The following is a 22928-nucleotide window of genomic DNA, read 5'->3' on the forward strand; positions in this document are numbered from 1 at the left end:
TTGGTGGGATTGCAAGCTGGTACAACCACTCTGGAAATCAGTCTGGTGTTTCCTCAAAAAACTGGACATAGGATTACCTGAGGATCCAGCTATACCACTCCTGGGCATATACCCAGAAGATGCTCCAACATATAATAAGGACATATGCTCCACTATGTTCATAGCAGCCTTATTTATAATAGCCAGAAGCTGGAAAGAATCAAGATGTCCTTCAACAGAGGAATGGATACAAAAAATGTGGTACATCTACACAATGAAGTACTACTCAGCTATTAAAAGTAATGAATTCTAGAAATATTTGGGTAAATGGATGGATCTAGAAATTATCATCCTGAATGAGTTAACCCAACCACAAAAGAACACACATGGTATTTACTCACTGTTAAGCGGATGTTAGCCCAAAAGCTTGGAATAGCAAAGACTCAACCCACAGACCACATGAAGCTCACGAAGAAGGAAGACCAAGAGGGGGTGCCTCAGTTCTACTTAGAACGAGTAACAAAATAGTCAAGGGAGCAAATATGGGAAGAAAACATGGGGCAGAAACTAAAGGAGGGCCCATCAGGAGACAATTCAACCTAGGTATTCATCCCATGTACAGTCACCTAAGCTACACACTGATGTGGATGGCTGGAAGTGCATGCTGTCAAGAACATGATATATTTGTCTCCTTAGAGGTCTGCCAAAGACTAACACATTCAGAGGACAATGCTCACAGTTAACCACTGATATGATCAAGGGTTTCCCAATGGAGAACTTAGAGAGAAGACTGAAGGAGCATAAAGGGTTTATGACCCCAGGAGGAAAGCAACAATACCAAACAACCAGAGCCCCCTAGGGTCTAAACCACCAGCCTGGGAGCACATAGGGAGGGACCCATGCCTCCAGAGGTATATGTAGGGGAGGATGGCCTTGTGGGGCATAGGTGGGAGAGGAGTTTCTTGGTCCCATAAAAAACGAACACAGAGTGGGGGGGGAAATGTGAGGGTGGGGAAGGGGTAGTGGGAGATAGGTGTGGGCACTGCCTCATAAAAACATGAGGAGGGGTGATGGGATAGGAGGTTTCTGGGTGGTGGGAGGAAGTGGGGTAAGGGGATAAAATCTGAAAGGTAAATATTATACCCAATTAAAAAAGAGATGGAAAAAGGGAAAAAAGGGAGAAAAAAAAAAAGAAAAAAAGAAAGAAAAAAAAGAAAAATAAGAGATTTAATAACACAAAGGGAAGGATTTAGAAATGTAGGAGGCAGCTTATGTTAATGGAAACAGCATCATAGAAACTGGAAAATCACACCCTTATAGAAGCATAAAGAGGGGGGATGTGATAAGGGGTTCCTGGGTGGTGGTGGGGAATGGGATAAGGGGATAAAATTTGAAATGTAAATATTACAACCAATTTTAAAAATGGAAAAAAAAAAGTTGTTAGAACCAATATCTTTAAAAAATGTCAGCCCTCTAGGAAAAAAATTTTTTTCTTGATACTAAAACTTGTTCTGAGAATTGTATATTGTAGAATACACAGCCTTGGTGTATTCACTCATCAAGCATACTGAGCAGACCTCCCCAAACCTCTGATGTCCTGGAATTCCATCTGGATGCAGTGAAGATACAGCGTCAGAGGCTTATCAATGTACTCTTTCCCCCACCCCTCTTCTAATATCTCAACGCCCGTAATCAGCTTGAAGAAGTTAAAGAAGAGTCAGTACCCCTATTCTCTGGGCTTGGGGACTAAGGTGGTAAATGTTGGCTGTCTTTCTAGGGAAAAGTAGTGGTTTTGTGGGAACAGGGAGGATTAGCTAGGACTTATTGCATAGCCATAACCTATTGGTAGAAATCTGTATAATTAATATCAAGATGAAGTTACAATTTCTTAAATGGTACAAAATTTACTTTGATTTTAAATTTAAAGTTTTCATTGGTACGAGCTTCTTATTGATTTAAAAGTGAGATGTATATTGATACTCTCATGGGCATTGTGCCTGTATAACACATTTAGGAATACAAGGCTTAGACCCAGTCCTTCTTTAACTTTTTAAAACTTATTTGATATGGTTAGACTGTGAGTTAAGGGACTATAGCAAATTCGTGGCTTTGAGTTTATTGTTAGGGTGTTTTCCATATTTTATTTAGAAATAGCTGAGAGGAGTTAACAGGCAACAGTCCAGGTTACCTTACATGGATATTTGGTTTTCAAAAAGTCAGAAGTCCATAGAATTGACATTACAAATATTTCTATATTAATGTTCATTTTAATTAGAGACCTGTCTGCTCCTGACAGCTTCCTGTTGTTGATTCTAAGAAGAAATTGAGCATCCTTGGAGTTACTCCAGTTGTAGGGAGACAGCCACTAGTCAAGAATTGCCTCTTTCCATCTACAGACAAATTACTGTCCAGAAAAGGACACACTTGCACAATAGTCGACTGATTATATCTGCCTAGACAGAGTAATCAGCCCTTAATAATTCTGCATCACTAAGGTCTGTCAGGTGATTCTGAGCCAGAAGGCTGAAGATTTGATGCTCCAACATTCGGTAGTATAGGGGCTTTCCAGGTGTTCAGAGGTCTCTATAAATTGGCTAAGTTTTAGAAGCTATGCTTAGTGCTTCCCATAATTTCAGTTAATTCAGTTATTCTGGATTTCTGATGGGGTTGAAGACCTATAGTCTCATAGCCAATCCTGGCTATTTACTTTGAGAGAAAAGATTTGAGTGGATGGTTTTCAGCTGACATTCATTCTAAAGCCAAGAAAAAAGCCAGGTTCAAAACTAAGTGTTTTAGTTAGGAGAGATGACAGAGGTTCTGGTTAGTCAACAAAATGATGGACTGGGTATTAGGACTATCTTGTACCTCACTAGTACAATTAGGAATAATTATGCTCTAATTGTATTTTGAGAGAAAAGTTTTATTTTAACAGGAAGGGTGGTATGTAGGAGGAGCTAAGGGGGAAGGAGTACCGAGAGGAAGAAATGGAGTAAGGAGAGGAGAAGATGAAGGAGAGGAGAAGCTAGGTGATAAGTGAGAGAAAGAGAGAGAAAAAGGGGGGACATGGAGGCAGATATTCACGTGTCTCCACCAGTCAAAGATTGTTTATATATCTAGGTTGGGTATTGGGTTACACTTCTGATTGAGCATTATCAAACTTATAAAGCCTTTGATTAACATTTTAAAAAAATTGTATAAAAGCAAAAAGGAAAAGGGGGCATGGGATAGGGGTTTTCTAGGAAGGGGAAATGGGGAAAGGGGATGGCATCTGAAATGTAAATAAAATATACAAAAAAATAGAAAACTTTGTAGGACATCAGAGAAAACAATCCAGGAAAAGAATGGGAAAAAAGATAATTTTCATGGCAAGGACACAGGACAGAATATATTTCATGAATGGGATGGGTGGACAAAGAGCTAGGAAGGAATCCATCATACCTAACACAATAAACAAGTGAGCCCTGATACCAGTATGGAAATTAACAATTGAATCAGCCAAAAAACCAACAATGAAGTTATAAAAATTACTAAATGTCTCTCAATAATAATCTTAAAGGTAAATGCTTCAACTCACCAATAAAGAGTATGGCTGATTAAACTGGAAAACTAGAGTTGCTGATAGTGTCTCAAATGGCCTATCTTGGTCTTTGATGGATAAATTTAAAAAGAGACATTAAAAATGTTTCTTTAGATGTGAAGGTGACATAAAAATCAAAAGAAGAAAGAGTACTTCTATAAAGCAAGGTTTTGTTAAGTCGTAGCTAAATGTTACTTCATAGACTGACATTATAAGGAAACTTTCTGTATGTTTCTGCTGTTACCAGGAAACTTTCTAATGCCAAGGTTGGTTACATATTCTGTTATGTTCCATGCCTCTGGAAACCAGTCACAACAGAAGTCAGAAGAACTGTTTTGTATAGTTGTATAGTCCAATAAGCTTGGACCTGAACCGACCACCCAGCAGCACTTCCTGTGCCTATGTCCATGCACATAAGCTTTTATGGTATCAGCTGCCCCTGGGATAGATCCCAACACAAGAGAGACACTTGTGCCAATATCAGAAACTATTTGGAATAAGACTTCCATTTTGAGTAGTAGTCCAGTAAAGTTCTGAGACCTCCTTGGAAATTGACATTCTACTTGGCAGAAAGAGTACATGGGTAACTGACATTCTGGCTGGCAAGTTAATACATGAATGTTAGACAAGTACCATCCTGGTGGACAAGTTAGGACATGAATATTAGATAAGAAAAGTCCCCTGCCACAATTGAATACCTCAGTCAATAGGAACAGGATAAATATACAACAAAGACATGTTACTAAGAAATCCCCTATCTGTAAGTCTTGATCAGTGATATAACTTGGCACAGATGATTGTGAAATTTTGGGCTTAAAAACCCTGTGAGATCTTAAGTCTGGGTCATGGGTCAGTTCCCAAATCTGGATTGTGGCCCTGATTGACCAGTCCTGGGGTGTGTGCTCAATAAATTATCCCTGTCTGACCGAAAAAAAAAAAAAAAAAAAAAAGAAAGAAAATGTCACTGATTTGCACCAAAGAGTTTCGTGCTTAAGTAGAAAAAATGAAACTCAGGATGGGCTGCTTCTGAACTGAGTCCTCTCTCTTAAGGTCCAACTGTTTGAGGCTGTGGTCAAGATCAAATGATGGGCAATTTCTTGGACAATATGGAGCTTCCAGTCATAGCTGCTATTTGCTGACAATTGTACACAGCCTAAATTCACAGGAGTGGGGCTAGAAGAGATTCAGTTGAATCAGTATCTTCTGTAGATTTTTTTGAAGAAATCTGTGAAGGACACTCTTGATTGTCTTAATTGAGTTAGGATGGCAGAGGCCACTGTGAGTGGTGTTATTTCTATGCAGGTGTTTTTAAGTTGTCTCAGAAAGATAATAAAAAAGTATGAGAGAGAGAGAGAGAGAGAGAGAGAGAGAGAGAGAGAGAGAGAGAGAGAGAGAGGGAGAGAGACAGAGAGAGACAGAGAGAGACAGAGACAGAGAGAGACAGAGAGAGAGATAGAGACAGAGACAGAGAGAGACAGAGAGAGAGAGGAGAGAGAGAGAGGAGAGAGAAGCAGAGAGACAGAAAGAGAGAGAGGAAGGGAGAGAAAGAGACAGAGAGACAGACAGAAACAGAGAGACAGAGACACACAGAGAGGGACATAAAATGAGAGTACCAGTGAATGACCTGTAAAACAGCTCTCCTCCTCAGTTCCTGACTCCAGATCCTTGTCTTTTATTTGTAACTTGACTTACCTCAATGATTGATTTGACCTCTGAATCTGGCCTGTAAATTCTTTGCTCTCTTAAGCTGCTTTTGGTCAGGGTGTTTGTCAGAGCAGCAGAAATTTAGAACAGGTTTTTTTTTTGGGGGGGGGGAGAGTATAAATCATAATAATTTATACCTTACATGATTTTCTGTTTGTATGCAAATCCTACAGCATCATATGTCCACATAAGGCCATATTAGGGTCTGAGAAGACTTATCAGTTTTATTGCTCAATGTGCAGTCTGGTGAACTGAGACATAATGAGAGGAAAGGGGAGAAAGGTAGGTGACACGAGATAGGGGAAAATGAGCTGATGTGTTTTGTACAAAGACATGTCTCCAGCCCACATAATTCTAGGTGGGGCTTCTACCTGGGAGGAGACTCAGATAAAAGGGATGAAGAACAGAAGAACTGACAGGAGAGCAGAACTTGGAAACAGCACGGGAGCTGAAGCTTTTCACAGAGCAGGTGGCAGAGGTCATGATGGACTCTGTTGTAGTTTCCTGTAAAGACTATACCTCCTGGCAGGGGCTCTTGCTCACAGGTGAGGAGGCTACTCTTTGGCACTGAGTGGGAGAAGGGAAGTTCAGAGCCTTGGTTAAGTCCCTGAAGAAGACATCATCCTGGGTGTAGACTCAGGGTTTTGGGAAAAGGAAATAGGGGCAGGCACTTCACAGCAGGAATTGACACAAGATAGTATAATGGAGAAATGTCACCATTGTTTTCTATTCCAAGTTAATCACATGGACAACTATACTCAGAGAAATGATGTATCCAACTATGAGAGAGTATCTGTCTGAATAAAAACCAAACTAGGGTGAGCCATTGAGATGACTTAACAGTAATGTTGCTGGCTGCCAAACCTAAGACATCAGTTCGATTTCCAACACATACAAAGTGTCTGACTTCCATGTATATGATATATATATATATATATACCTACATAGAAATTTACAGAAGTGCACACATATATAAGCATTCACCTTTCCCCAACACACAAACTATACCAAAATCTTGTACTAAAGGTTTCATTAGCTTCATATTTTAGCAGGTTGTAAATATACTCCTGGATATTCATATCCAAGACACATGCATTCTTCCACTCATCCAAAGGAATCCAAGGCTTTATCAGTTCTTAGCCTTCCAAATATGTCAGTATTATCTTGGTTCTAATAAAGGCCTAGACTAGTAGACTGTGAGTTAGACCATAAAAAAAATCTAGAAGTAGAATCAGAGAACTTGGACCAAAGAGAGAACAGAGAAAAAAAGGAAGTGAGGATCTGTAGAGTAAGAGGTAACAGAAGACATCATCTCAGCCCAAGTACTCTGAATATGAGCAGGAAGCTGAGGGCAGTGTGGGGAGTCCTTAAGACACCCAAGGAGAAAGTTCCATACACAGAAATGAACAGGTTCATGCCCACTGATGGAGTAGAGGTTATGTTGATCATCCCTTATAAGTACAATTTTGCCATCCTCACCTACCCAGCTAGGCTGAATGATGAGCATGTCTACACAGATCTCATCTTTCCATCAAATACAGAGGTCCCAATGTTCATAGAATTTCTCTTTTCATTTCTAGTTTCCCTTTTAACCTGCTGGCTGCTTCCCACTACTACTCAGCTCATCATTGAATCAGTGCCTCCCATTGCTGTTGAAGGGGAAAATGTTCTTTTGTTAGTGCATAATTTGCCAAAGAAGGTTAACGCCCTTTCCTGGTACATAGGAGATAAAGTGCTCAAGAGTTGTGAAATTGCAAGACATACGATAGCTACCAATTCTAGTGTGGTGGGACTTGCACACAGTGGTAGAGAGACAGTACTCAACAATGGATCTCTGCTGATTAAAAGTGTCACCAGAAAAGACTCAGGATACTACACTCTGGAAATACTTGATTCAGCCTCAAGACTTGAAATAATACATGCAGAATTCTTTGTACACAGTAAGTCATTTTTTTGTGAACTCTCTTTTTGGGTGGGGTTCATTCCTTTGTATATTCAGAGGAGTGTCAGGCCTGAACTGTCTACCTCCCCTCTGTATTGTGTCACCATGTTGTTGTTTGAGGATTTAGTGCAGGACATGAATTTTGGAGACAAACTTTCATAGGCCAGAATCCCTCAGTTGACTGTACCTGCAGAGAGGTGAACTTGTGCTGAGCAACTTAGACAAAGATGTCAGCCTCAAACCAGACCCTTGGGCCTCTCACCATGAAAATGTACCTGAGTTGAGGAAATTATGGGATCATCAGTGACCATGGATCTAGACCTCTGTCTAAGACTCAGCTCAGAGGTGAGGGAGGACAGCAGAACTGATATCAGAGCAACAACACTCAGAGGCAGTGCTGGAGGGGAAGTTGTTCTCAAAGGAGGTAGAACAGAGAAGACTTCAGAGGCTGTTGAGCTGGCTCTTTGTTCTCCATGCAAATGTACACACAGTTTCATGAAATCTGGATACAGGTGCCCACACCATTCCCTATCCCTGTGTGGGAGATTAGCAGAGTGATTGTCAGGAGTCTCTTGAAGAGGATAAAGGCTTCAGATGATAGAGTTTCTCTTCGCAACATGAGAAGACACAGAAACATAGATAGCAGCTCAGTAGCTGAAAGATCTCAGTGAAAAAGAAATGGGGAGAGAAAAGTTGCATTGTTCATTTATTAAATTCCTTTATTACCATGGCAAGTGTATTCTGAAGACTAGTGTCCCCACCTATGACAAGCTGACTCTTCAAATGGAAAGCAAACTGTCAGATGACTCAGTGGATGTGGGCACTTGCTGTCATCCCTGATGACCTGATTTTAATCTTCATATTTCATATGGTGGAGGGAGAAAACTCAGTCACACAAACTGTCCTCTGACCTACACATGGATACTGTGGCATACACCAATCACACATACACTGATACATGCTTGAATGCATGTTCCGTTCCTCAACACAAAGAGTCAATAATAATAAATCAAATTGGCATATGAATACTATAATTATCTTAGAACCTGAGAATCCGGTAACTTAATGCATGACAAACAGCAACCTGGAGTACACATGCATCTATCCATTCATTCATTTCTCCATTGAGCTCTTTCTAGGCATTGAGTCTTCCAAGATTAAAAGACTGATCCCAGGCCACAATGTCTTCTACTGGATGGCAAGAAACATGAGGAATGGCATCTAGAATGCACTATAAAAGTTCTTATGTCAGTATGTAGACCCAGTTTCTCTGGAGGAAGATGCTGGGGGAGGCACTTTCCTCCACACACTGTGGGTCTGAGCAGAGATCTGAGGGCAGTAAAGGGTAAGTCATGTAGACAGATGAGGGGAGAGTCCCACACAGAACTTTAAGGGAATGGAGGGAATAGAATTTGTGTTGCTGACTTCCACCATTTAGGATAGACACACCCTCACCCACACACCAAGACTGAGTGATGGACACACCTGTTTTGGACTCAGAGATCTTTTTCCCCACCAAATGCAGAGAAATCACTTTTGATGGTTTCTTTATATTTCTTCTTTTTTTCACTTTTAGGCCCACTTTTAGGCGACAAGAAACATCTTGCCCCTTCTCAACTCAAAATTGAGTTGTTGCCATCTAGAGTTGAAGAAAACGACAATATTCTTCTGCTGGTTTTTAATATGCCGAAGAAGCCTCATGGCTTTGCCTGGCACAAAGGAGTACTTCCACTTGAACATTTCAAGATAGCAAGCCATTCATTCCTAACCAATTCAACCATGCTGGGGCATACATATTACAAAAGAGTAATAGTATGCAATGATGGAGCCCTGGTGCTCTTGAATGTCACACAGAAAGACACTGGGCTTTACACCCTACGAACCATATCGGTGGATTTGAAGACAGAATGGGTCATTTTGGACCTCCAAGTACACAGTAAGTGATTCTTTATGACTCCTGGGTGATGGCAGGGTTTATTCTCTGTATACCTAAGATAGTGAGTCAGAACTGTACTTTCTTCTACTCTGGACTCTTTAGTGTGACTGAGGATTGGGCATTTAGTAAAAGACACATACCATGGGAAAAACTTAAATACATCAAAAGCCTTGACCTGACTGGAACCTGTAGACAAGGATATAATAACTCAGGCCAAGGATGTCATGATCAGCACAGACTCTCTGGGCTCTCACCCTTAACATGACAATAAGAAAGCTTCATGTCATTGCTTGAATTTGACTACCTGCTAGAGCTGACTGGAAGCATTGTGTCATTCTGTATCCAAACCTCAGAGCATTTGGAACAACCCAGTATCTGTCATGACAATTATGTTTAGGCTAGGTCATTTGGGCATTCTTCTAAACAGACACTAACCATGACATTGGACACTGCTGCAAAGTTTGGGTTGTTTCTTATTTTAAACAGCAGAGTAACCTTACACTCACACGCACCCTCTGGTTAGTGCTGTCCCCAACAGGACTCACACACAGGTCTCCCTCTGTTTATGAATTCACCAGTTTCAAGCCAATTTGTAACTTCTATGTTTAATCAAAATGTGACTCCACAGCACTCAGAGATTGATCTAAAGTCTTTATTTGCTCTCAAATAAAATAATCCTTGCAGAAATTAATTTGTCTTATATCATGGCTGTACCTAATAATTTTTGCATATTATAGCCTGCTTGGCAGAAAGAAAGATATTCCAAGAGCCATTTGTATTTCTCAGCCCATTAGATGATTGAACCATTGATCTCCCATATAAAAAGGAAATTTCCCCAGGGGTCTCAGGATGAGAGAAGGAAGAGGCCCTAGCCAAAGCAGAACTTTCTCTTTTGAAAGAGATTTCACCTTACAGCACCATAGTTTTGGATTAGATTGAACCCAGACAGTGATGGGGTGGGGTTAGTGGGTTTATACCCTGGTCAGGACTGCTTAGATGTACTTATCATTGGTTTGTTATTTAAATGTTCATCTCAATTCAGAACCTGGAAGTCGGGATTCACACAATCAAAGACCAACAAGTAAACTGTGGACCTCCTCAAAGAGTCGAAGACGAAGGGCGGATATGTGCTTTTCTTCTTCTGTTACTATTTATTCCTAATAATTAACTTTCTGCTTACCAGTATTCTTTCAGTTCTTTCAATTGCCTTATTAAGGATGGGTGGCTGATCCAAGCTTGACACTCATGATTAGAGCCCAACCAGGTTCAGTGACAACATGAAGAAATTTTCTGCAACAAATTTCTATTGGTAGAAATAGCCATTTCTTCAAGGCTCTATAATGTGCCAGTGTCTCCCAGTGTGAAGGAGCCCCCACTGTATCAGTGCCTAGGGCTCCTGAATTCTGCAGGACTGACATGTAGTAAAGGCAAGATGTTCCAAGTTGGGGTTTCTGATAATTGATGTTTGTTCTTGAGTGAATGACCCAACTTCTCTGTCCTGCATTCAAGCCCTGATAACACAATCCTATGCATGACCCAATTTATTCATAAGGATTGCATAGGGTTTTAGACTTATACAAATGTTCATTTTCAGTATCATGTAGATTTTGATCAGTGTTTCTCTATCTTGACTAGATTCTCAAATCTTATCCTGTATTGCTTCCTTAATTCATTTACATTTGTGCTTTCTTGCAATTAATTTATAAGTTAATCTGTATCCCTTTTGATTTGTTTGGATAGCCTCACAGTCATGCCTTATTTGTTTTGAGACATTGCCTCTTTCTCTGCATATATATATATATATATATATACATATATATATATACATATATATATATATATTCTCTCTGTACACACACGTACACACACACACACACACACACACACACACACACACACCTTGGGCTGTTTTGGAATTTACAAGGATGGCCTTGAAATTACAGAGATCTGTTTGCCCCTGCCTCCCCAGTACTGGAGAGAAGGGCAAATTTGATAGATCATGAACCACTGTGCCTAGCTCACTTTGATGTCTTTTGTTGGATTGTGTCTACTTCTTGTGTTTGGAAGCTATTACTTTGAAATAGGTGATTCTGAGAGGAGCCATTACTTAGGTTTTCATGTTCCTTGCTGGTAAAATTATTTTCTGATTTTTCCTTATTATTGAGAACTTTATACCTGTGCATGATGATATATGATCTTACATATCTCAATTTTTATCATGAAAATCTTCCCATATCTCACAATTATATCCCTTTTCCAACTGTATTTCTACCCTTATACAACAATTTCCATCAAAAGAATGAGAATAAAGGATTTCTTCTTTATGAAGAAGATATTATCTTATTATTTTGATATTTGATATTGAAGTGTTTGTTGTAGAATTGACAACAAATTTAATCCCTAGCACTTCTTTGACAGTATAATACTATCTGTTTACTGATGATATTGTTTTGAATCCCTGCATCTTTCCATAAGTTCCCATGATCCTCATACAGGAGCCTCTAACAAAAATCTGTGATCTTTGGGATATTAGGTCATAGTAGCTGGCTGCACTATGTTGTTTATCACAAATAAGGCTTTGAGTATTGTTCTCACATAATGTGGAGATTGTTGTATGATGACCTTGTATCCTAGACCCTGAAGGAATTCATTACTTTTACAATGTTTGTTTCTCAGTTATAGGAGCTGGACAAAGTTAGGAGAGTCCTCTTCCAGCAATAACAGGAATTCCATTTTTGAAATTTTTGCCTCAGCCTCACAGCCATGCATATCCAGTTTACCTCTCATATTCTTTCTTTTAAAGTTTAAACTTTGGGGAGGGGCAGTTAAGGCATGTTTTTTCTGTGTAGCTCTGGCTTTTCTGTAAGTTGCTCTGAATCCAGGTTGGGCTTAAACTCAGAGATCTCAGTGACTCTGCCTCCTAAATGCTCCTATTAAAGATATTCATAACCACTGCCTGTCTGTCCTTTATACATTTTATTTTATGTGTATAGATGTTTAAGAGCATGAGCTTGTGGCTAGACAGGTCATAAGTCTAATGGGAAAACCTGGTACTATTACACTCAATGAACATACTATTAAACCAACTCTGAATGATTTGACATTATAACCATAGATCAATATATGTCTCCCATTTAAGTTCTAAACAGGCCTGATCCTTCTTTGCTTCTAAGATCAGACAAGTGCTAACATTTCAGGGTACTGTGGCCATAGCAAGATTAATGCATCTCTCAATCATAATCTTTCTGCAGTAAATAATGATTAACACAGAGACCTATTCCTGGCTGATATGTAAAAAATAAAGAGGCTGTGGAATGCTCTGTATTAAATAGGACATCAAAATCATGACCCTCCTCTCAAGGCTGAGGGCCTGTTGCCAAAGAGGGAATAGATATATTTTATGAGACAAAGATGACGCATGACTATCAGAAAATGATGTTTTCTAGTCAAAATTAGAAAACTGCACATACGAACTTACAATGGTTTTGAGTTTCACTTGCACAAGACTCATGGAAATTCAAGCTAGACAAAATCTCAGCATGAAGGGAGAGTATGGGTTTGGCAAATATGAAGTCCTACCACGAGTTGGGGATTTCTTTTTTTTTCTTTTTTCTTTCCTATGAAACTAGACTCATTGGCCACATGGCCTGAATTCAGTCTCATGGCTATTTCTCCCAAGGAAAAGAAATGTACATTCCCACATAAAAGTACAGGCTGTTCCTACAACTGGTTGATATTTTGCAGGAAGAAAGTCTGTATGAGGTGCTAAGAAGGTGACAGTGCTGGGCTGGAAGGCTATAGACTTAAAATCTTCAAAACACACTTTAATAAGAGTTCTTAAATATTTTAACCTTCCTCTAGCCTACCACCATCCAGATATTGTGCAAAGGAAAGAATGACAGTGCAAAGGGGGATATGGACCTGTCTAGACATAGTTCTTTGGAGGAGATTCCAGTCTTTATTGACAGGATATCAGCAGTTCAATTCACATAAATCAACAGCAGTAGCTCAGTCCAGAAGAAATTGTGAGGCTCTGACAAGAGGCCTGAGTCCACAGAAGGAGCAAAAAGCCACCGGAATACCACGAGATGTTCTTTGGTGTGTTTCTCTCTATGGAGTCATGATAAATGATGATCAGCAAAGAAGGCAAAGCAAACCAATGGCACAGCATCATCAGTGATAACCAGCATCAGCAAAGCCCAACTAAGACCAGCAAAGAGTAGCAAGGTGAACCAATGCTAGAGTGTTGTCCAATGTCTGTTGAGTTATACTTATACCCTTTCCAAACATCATGTGTCCTCTCAAGGGTCTTCTCCAATAAAACATCACATACCCCTTTTCCAAGCAACTTCCAGAAAAACACCATGTATCTGTTCTTAGCAAAACATCTCCTCATGTGTCTGCTTCAGAAAAACATCCTCTCATAAGACAGTTTCCAGAAAAGCATCATATGACACAATGAATCTCCAAAGAAACCAGAAATTTCCACTTCACGGGCAGTTATGTTGGGGGAAAGGGTGATGTGGGTTCATCCTCTCAGCACTTCATGAAAATCAACACAAACAAAGCCAATACATTTTATTGGTCACTCAAATAGACTCAGGGAAATTATATTATTGTCTCATTAGATGCAGACAAAATTTAACCTCTACTCCTTGCTTGAGATTCAAGGTGTGAGCTCCCAGATTTCATTCCTGCTGCCATTCTTGCTCCTTGTTGCCATCATGGTCTCTTGAGCTCTGTGGAACTATAAGCAGATTATACCCTTCCTTTCTATAAGTTACCTCGGTCACAATGTTTTACCACAGCAACAAAATATTAACAACAGTAGAAAAGACAGAAGCTTCAACGAACCATTCTGAAAAGGCCGAATTTCAATATGGAGAAAAGCAGAACTGGGACTCTAGACTCCACTCTGTAGAAAACTGTACTAAAAGATCAATCATGGTCTTCATTGTAAGACCTAATTACCTGAAACTACAAAAGCAAAACATACTGGGAGTGGAATGATGGCTTAGTGGTTAAGAGCACTGGTTGCCCTTTCCATGGAGCTGAATTTAGTTCACAGTATCTACATGGTGAGACTCACAACCACTCATAACTATAGGTCATCTGAGCAGCACTATTGGACTCAATGGGTTATAAACCAAAGAAGAGGATGTGAAGTAGGGTAGAAGATGTGTTGGGAGATTCCAAGGTGAGTAGGGGGATAGATATAATCAAGATACATTGTATATATGCATCAAAATCTCCACAAGTAAAAAAAATCCATGACAAGTATCTAACCCCCCCAAACCAGTTCCCAACCTGTGATGCTGACATGTCATGCTATACTTTCAGGAAGGTTACAGTCATTGCTTCATGACACTTTCCTGGGTCACATGTCTGTGTAATATGACTCCCATATATTTGCTTATTTTCCATTAGTCACTGGAGGGTCATTAGTCATCTGTGAAAAATGAAATTACACCATCAACAGGAAGGTGGGAAGCACTGGAGAGCACCATCTTTCTTAAATTTTTTTTCATTTTTTATTAAAAATTTTATTTACACTTCAGATGCCATCCTCTTTTTCCATTCCCCCCGTAGAAAACCCCTATCCCATGCCCCCTTTTCCTTTTTGCATTTATACATTTTTTAAAAAAATGTTAATCAATTTTTAAATTGATTAACATTCTTTATAAATTTGGTAATGCTCAATCAGAGGTGTAACCCACTACCCAACCTAGATATATCAACTATCTTTGACTGGTGGAGATACATGAACATCTGCCTCCCTGTCTCCCCCTCTTTCTCTCTTTCATCACCTAGCTTCTCCTCTCTTCCTTCTCCTCCTCTTTTTACTCCTTCTCTTCCTCTCAGTACTCCTCCCACCTTAGCTCCTCCTACATATCACCCTTCCTGTTAAAATGAAACTTTTCTCTCAAAATACAATTAGAGCATAATTATGCCAATTTGTACCAGTGAAGTACAAGATAGTCCTAATACCCAGTCCATCATTTTGTTGGTTTTCAAAACAGCAGAAAGCCACAGAATTGACATGACAAACATTTCTGTATTAATGTTCATTTTGATTAGAGACATGTCTGCTCCTGACAGCTTCCTATATTGAATTCTAAGGAGAAATTGAGCATCTTTGGAGTTATTCCAGTTGTGGTGAAACAGCCACTAAACAAGAATTGCCTCTTTCCTTCTACAGACAAATTACTGTCCAGAAAAGGACACACTTGCAGAATAGTCGATTGATTATATCTGCCTAGACAGAGTAATCAGCCCTTAATAATTCTGCAGCACCAAGGTCTGTCAGATGATCCTGGGCCAGAAGACAGAAGAACAGATGCTCCAACGTTTTGGAGTAGAGGGAGTGTCCAGGTGTTCAGAGGTCTCTATAAATTGGCTAAGTTTTAGAAGCTATGCTTTGTGCTTCCCACAATTATAGTTAACTCAGTCATTCTGGATTTCTGACTGGGTTGAAAACTTATAGCCTCATAGCCAATCCTGGCTATTTACCTTGAGAGAAAAGATTTGAGTGGAGGGTCCTCAGCTGACATTTATCCTAAAGTCAGGTTCAGAACTAAATGATTCAGTTATGATAGATGACAGAGGTTCTGGAGAGCACCATCTTAAGTGATATCAGCCAGACTTTGACTGATATTTCATGTTTCCTCTTAAATATAGGACCTAGATTTTGTCCACGTACTTAAGACATGAGAGTAAAAGCAGACATTTGAGAAAAAGAAAGGAGCAAGAAGTAGAAAGAAGACAGGGGAGGGAAATGGGGTAAAAAAAATGCAGTGAAAATGATATAACTGAATTTGTTTTCCTGTATAGTGAATATGTAATTTTTAAAAAAGAAAAAGAAAAAGAAAATAAACATTCATTTTAGTTTATGTGTATAGGTGTTTTGCCTGCAAGTACTAAAATTCAATGTGTTTCTGTCTGGTACCCTGGGAATACAAAAAAAAGGTCTGGACCCACTGAAGCTAGAACTGCAAATGGTTGTGAACTGCCATGTAGATGCTAGCAGCTAAACCTGAGTCTTCTGGAAGAGCATCAAGTTTAAACCATGTCCTAGCCACTCAGTTTGATTTGTACTTACTATGCTAGAACTCTAATCTAGGCTTCATTTGTGCTCTGTAAGTACTCTACCACTGAACTGTATTCTCGGCTATACGCCACACTGTTTATAAGAGTATGCAGTTGTCAGCTGGTGAGAGAAGATGTGAGGAGTAAGATGTTTTATTTATTCCACGCAGAGGTGATGCTATCTATCTCCCCACAGGAAAAATCAGGCAGGGTTACTCTTTGGTATCATAGACTCAGAATTTCTGTCTTTGGCACCTGGTCAAACAGCCATTATGAATACAGAGCAGATGAACCACACCCACCACCCGCGAGAACTAGAACTTCTGAAAAGGCTCTGCTGATGCTGTGTAAACACTACTGTTGCAAGGAAGGGACTAGATTCTTCTGATGCAGAAACTTTGGTCCTTCTGAGGACCATGAAAGTTTGCCAGGTCACAGCCAGTACCATCTGGATGCCCTCACAATGCCAGGAAGTTCAATTTAAAAAGTACTTATAAGCATGTTTTTAAGTAGCCCAGACTGGCATTGAACTAGCATTCTTCTGCCTCCTAAGTACTGGGATTAAAGGAGTATACCACTACACTTCACTTGCTACATATATACATGTGTGTGTGTGGGTACATATTATTTACTATTAAATAATTTTGGTTGTGTATATGTGTCTGTGTGTGAGGTTGTACATGGGAGTAGAAGTGCCTGCAGAGACTGGATGCATTGAATTTCTGTAGATCCAGAGTTACAGGTGCTTCTAAGCTACCCAACACAACTTCCAGAAACCAAAGACTGGTCCTCCACAAGAGCAGTTTGGGCTCTTAACTGCTGAGCCATTTCTCTAGCCCCTTGTTTTAATATATATAATTAAAAAATAATTATGTCATCTACCTTTCCAACTTTTCACATCTCTTTCAAATCTGTTATCTCCTTTAAAAGTTTATTGTAGAGAATCAGATGTGACAAACTGGGCTCTTCTCAAGATTGCAGTGTTCCCATTGTGCCAGGCAACTCCTACAGCAGATGGTTAGGCCTCCTGGGAGGAGTATCAAAAAGATTCCTTTGCTAGCTCCTCTCTTCTGAGAGTTTGGGGTTCCCTCCCTCTTCCCTGGCTTTGCTATTGACTTGGAATGACAGAATGTTCCTCACAGCCTTGAGGTCCAACTGCAGTATTTCTCTTCCTTTTTGTCCCTACCTTAGCCCACTCACTCTCTTCTCTTGGTTGAATTCTCTGCAGGACAGGCTTTTGTTCTTGTCCTCTGATCTCATAATCTTCTTAAAGAATCATATGTTCTTGATATAGAGTCTCAGAAATCAGCATTGAGCTTTTCTTTGAGCAGTTTATTAAACAAATTCAGCAGCAAAGTGTCAACCCATCCCCCAAACAAAAACTAAACAAACAAAACAATGCTCCAACTGGAGAGGCTCCACGCATCCTGACAACCCAGATTCTCTGCTCATGGTAGTGGAGCTACTATTTGCTGCTAGTGTCCTGGTGCCCTGTGCACACAATGTTTTTGTGGCATGTCACAGTTTTCATTTTAAAAAAGATGAAAGCATTTTTGCATAGAGAAAGTAAAGAACCTATGAATGTCATCTTTTATCTTTCTCAGTCAGTTGATATTGAAATGTTTGTTTTTGCTAATGAACTTGTAAACCAATCTCACGAAGATATGGCTAATTTTTGACCTTTCACTACAATTAACTCTTTTCTTTCCTGTCTTGACTGCTGACATTCTTCCGTGATTCTAATGTCTAATGTCTATTTATGGGGAGCAGCCTTCCCATGGGTTTTCTATTACACTTTGCAGGGCTATTTTTATAATAATAATAATAAAAAGATAATTGTCACTCAGCTCATGGGGGATTTGCTGAAAACCATTTGGCCCACCTTAAGCAAAGGTTAGATTCTTCATTTTTCTTGTTGTTTTGTTTTGTTTTTAACTAATTGTAATAATAATAGCTGTCTCCTGAGAGGCTCTGCCAGAGCCTGACAAATACAGAGAGGAGGATACATGCAGCCAACCATTGGACTGAGCATGGGGTCCCCAATGGAGGAGTTAGAGAAAGAACTGAAGGAGCTGAAGGGGTTTGCGACCCCATAGGAAGGACAAAAATATCAACCAAGTAGACACTCCAGAGCTCCCAGGAGCTAAACCACCAACCAAAGAGTTCACATGCTCCAGCTGTGAAGTGACCCATGGCTCCAGCTGCATATGTAGCAAAGGATGGCCTTGTTGGGCATCAATGGAAGGAAAGGCCTTTGGTTCTGTGAAGGCTGGATGGCCCAGTGTAGGGGAATGCCAGGGCAGGGAGGCAGGAGTGGGTGGGTGGGGGAACACTCATAGAAGGAGGGGGAGGTGGATTGGATAGGTGTTTGGGGAGGGGACCAGGAAAGGGGATAAGATTTGAAATGTAAATAAATAAAATATCCAATACAATTTAAAAAACATTTAAAATGTAAATAAAGAAAATATTCAATAATTAAAAAGATAAATACAAAAAAGGATAAAATCTAATTGAGCATTATTGCACCAACTCAAAGGTAAAAAGATTCTAAGGTCATCTTTTGGTTCAGAGTCCTATACATGGTGTTAGAAATGTCTTTCTATTGGAATTAATTTTTAAATAATTGGGGGTGAATCTTATTTTAACTTGTTTTACACTTGTATTTTAGTCTCAAATACATATACATATACATACATATATATATATATGACTGGAAAGCAAACAATTCTTGATCTGTAGTCTTAAGCATATAGTTAAAAGTCACTAGAAAAATTAATCATAGTTTACTATAAACAAAGTTGTGTTGGTTTTTTTGTTTGTTTTTAAAAGAAAACTCTAGAGTTCAGCTTCAGTCCTGACTAATAAAGGCTGACAAATCATGTCTGAAAAACAATAAAAGTTTATTGCTACATATATGTGAATATACACACACACACACATACACACAACCTGCTGGATATGTTTAGTGTTAATTTTATGTATATATACTTAGGGATGACTGTTTGGTACTGGATAACTGGATAACTATTTAGTGGTCTCATCCCTGAGAAATACTAAGTCTCCCTCTTAATTGTGTGTAACTCTTTATCTAGAGGTGACACTTTGTTATATTCCACCATTCATGTTGGGATATCAACTGGTGCTGTCATTGTGCACATCTTAGTGAAGCAGCCGTGTTGCTGAGATTTCATGGGTATGGCTAGATGACAATCTCCTGGTAGCTCTCCTGGTTCTCTAGCTCTTATAATCTTTCAGTACCCTCTTCTGTAATGTTCCCTACTGGGCCTTACTTCAGAAGTTGTATTCTGCAATTTGATCAGTTGTGTCTTTCTGTAATTTTTCTCCATCTGTTGCAAAATCAAGCTTCTTTGATGATGGAAGAGAGTGACACTTGTCTTTAGTTATATGAATAACTATTTAGAATGCATGCATATATTCTTATATTACATTATATAGAACAATGTGGCTTCCTATGGCTATTTCAAACATTTTAAAAGTTGTTTATCTCTCCTACCTCCATCTTATACATTTCCCCCTTTCAATTTTAGCCCCCTTTCCTAATTTCCCCTTCATATCAGCTGTACCATGTTATTCTGCTTTCCAGCATCTCCACCAAGCAATTGCTTGTCTGGTTTTTGTGCTTACTCTAGGTCATAAACTCACATATGAAGATTCAGAACTAGGACCAGCAGATAAGAGAGAACACATGTTTATCTTTCTGGGTCTGGGTTACCTTACTCAGTATGATATTTTCTAGTTCTATTTACCACAAAGTTCATGATTTCATTATCTATTTATTAGTTGAAGTACATTTAAGTTGTTTTATTTCCTAGTTATAGTGAGTAGAGCAGTGAACATGGTAAACAAGTATCTGTGGAGAAGGATATCATGTATTATGAGCATTCACTAAGGACTGATATAGCTGGATAATATGGTAGACTTCTTGTTAGCTTTCTGAGAATTCTCCACACTCTCCCTAAATGACTGCACCAGCCTGCAGTTGCATTGACGTGAATATAATTCATTTTTTTACCTCTTTAAAAAAAGTTCTTTCGGGCTGGAGAGATGGCTCAGTGGTTAAGAGCACTGAGTGCTCTTCTAGAGGTCCTGAGTTCAATTCCCAGCAACCACATGGTGGCTCACAACCATCTGTAACGGGATCCAATGCCCTCTTCTGGTGTGTCTGAAGACAGCGAAAGTGTACTCATATACATAAATAAATAAATAAATAAATAAATAAATAAAGTTCTTTGCCTTCTCATTACTTTCTGTCACTGGTAAAGATAAGCAAAACCATGTAGAAGCAATTCCCTGTTTTTAATATGATCTACACTGAGGACACCTTAGCTGCTTTATGGAGATCTGCCTTCCATGTCATATGTTAACCAGTTTAAAGATGAGATTCTCATCAGATTGCTATGGTTTAAAATGTCTAATGATTTGTGGGGAGCTGACAGAAGGCGGCTATCATCCTTGCAGCCATCTTGAGCCATATACCCTGACAAGAGCCTTGTTTACAACAGCTGAGCACACTCTGATAACATCTTGTTTTAGATACCTAGGATCTTCCCTTGGGTGTGTGAGACTTAAAGGTGTGATTTAGAGCTGAGATTTAAAGGTGTGGCTTAAAGCCATGGCTTAGAAGTGAGACATATAAAAGGAGAGAACAGACAGAAGAAAGTATTAGGCACTTGGAACTTGGAAGAAGACTAGTGACTGGGAAAGAGACTTGGAACTGGGAAAGAGACTAGGACTTGAGACTCATTACAGCTGGAACTAGGATTAGGACCTGAGACTTGGTACTAGGAACAAGGGACTTGGAAAGAAGAAGAGAGATGGAAGAATAAATGGGATTGAATCACATTCTGTCTGGTCTCCATTCTTCCCATCTGTCCTCACTCTCTCTCTTGCTGAACCCCAACCTGTGGACCAGAGCTGCTTGGGGCAGTATGCTCTAACAATTTAGCCCCCAAGGCTTTTGGCAGTGCGGGTTCCAACATTGATAGAGTGGTCCCTGACATTTTGGCCCCCAAACATGGGGTAGAGCAGCTCTCAACATTTTTGGCACCCAACATGGGGCAGAGCCGTTTGCAACAATGATTTGTCAGAAGAACACTGTTAGAGACCCTCAACACCAGCTTTCTAATCTTGGTGCAAACTCCTTTATGTTGTTGACTTTATGGAATTAATCATAGAGAGCCTCTGAATTCTCTTGCATCATCTGCAACTGCACTATACTCCAGAAATCTCTGCAAAAGAGGAAACACCATTTATTTTCTTTGGCTAATATGTCAGCCACTAAAGTATTAGCTGCTTAGCATTCAAAATATGGGTAGAACTGAGGCTGGCGAGATTGTTCAGTGCCCAAGGCACACAGGCTACTCTTCCAGAGTATCTCAGTTCCATTTCTAAAACATACATGGAGGGTGAAAACTATCTCCAACTCCAGTCCTGGGGGATCCAACAACCTCTACAGGCCTCTGTGAGTATTGAGTGGATGTGGTTCAAAGATACACATGCAAGCAGAATACCCATCTACCTAAACATAAATGCATCAAGTTTTTAAATGTGCATGTGGTAGAATGAGGCAATAGATTTTGTTTTGTTCAATGTTAACTGGTTTAAATGGCCATAAGTGCCTGGTGCCTGCCAAGTAGAGATCAGCTGTTGGAATATGACAAGGTAGTGCATTTAGAAAAGATTTTCTAGTATGTTTGAGCACTCTACAGCATCCTCCAACATCTGCTCCCAACTTGAGCAGTTCTGAGATGTAAACTGATCCTAGGAAATCCTGAAAGAAGCCTGGATTTAGCAACTTCTCTTTATTCTGTTGTCTCTGCATCACCTCAAGTGTTGCTTTGAAACTGCAGTGTGAGACCTGTCGTATCTGATGCAATGTCACTGGCTCAGATACACAACCTCAAAAGGTCCTTCAATTGGTGCTATGATCTCTATTCTAGAGATAGCCCAACAGGTGGGACATAGGGTCATCCTACCTAGAAGTTTCCTGTTACTATCTAGCTCTCCTCGAGCATTTTCTCCTCTATAATTTTGTTGAAAATGTTTACTGGCCCTTTAAGTTGGGAATCTTCACACTCATCTATATCTATTATCCCTAGGTTTGGTCTTCTCATTGTGTCCTGAATTTTCTGGGTGTTTTGTGTTAAGAACTTTTTGCATTTTGCATTTTTTTTTTGAGATTTGTGTCAATATTTTCTGTGGTATCTTCTGCACCTGAGATTCTCTCTTCTATGTCTTGTATTCTGTTGGTGATGCTTCCATCTATGACTTCTAATTTCTTTCCTAAGTTTTCTATCTCCAGAAGAGTCTCACTTTGTGATTTCTTTCTTTCTTCCTTTCTTCCTTTCTTCCTTTTTTTCTTTCTTTCTTTCTTTCTTTCTTTCTTTCTTTCTTTCTTTCTTTCTTCCTTTTTTTTTTTTTTTTTCGAGACAGGGTTTCTCTGTATAGCCCTGGCTGTCCTGGAACTCACTCCATAGACCAGGCTGGCCTTGAACTCAGAAATCCGCCTGCCTCTGCCTCCTAAATGCTGGGATTAAAGGCGTGTGCCACCACCGCCCGGCTTCTTTATTGTTTCTACTTCAATTTTTATGTCCTGGATAGTTTTGTTCAATTTCTTCACCTGTTTGGTAGTGTTCTCTTGTAATTCTTTAAGGGATCTTTGTGTTTCCTCTTTAAGGGCTTCT

At 39.6% G+C, this 22928-nt stretch overlaps 1 protein-coding gene across 1 annotated transcript in view; it reads left to right on the forward strand.

Annotated features, from left to right (window-relative positions):
- The window catches only part of LOC143440259 (cell adhesion molecule CEACAM3-like), a 76301-nt gene that overhangs the window by 40270 nt on the left and 13103 nt on the right, over positions 1–22928 (forward strand). Inside the window, 3 exon segments of the mRNA XM_076926957.1 lie at positions 5503–5542; positions 5701–5805; positions 6841–7200. Of these exon segments, the coding sequence (XP_076783072.1) occupies positions 5503–5542; positions 5701–5805; positions 6841–7200 (505 nt within the window).

The sequence above is a fragment of the Arvicanthis niloticus genome, chromosome 29 (assembly GCF_011762505.2).
Source record: "Arvicanthis niloticus isolate mArvNil1 chromosome 29, mArvNil1.pat.X, whole genome shotgun sequence".
NCBI lineage: Eukaryota > Metazoa > Chordata > Mammalia > Rodentia > Muridae > Arvicanthis > Arvicanthis niloticus.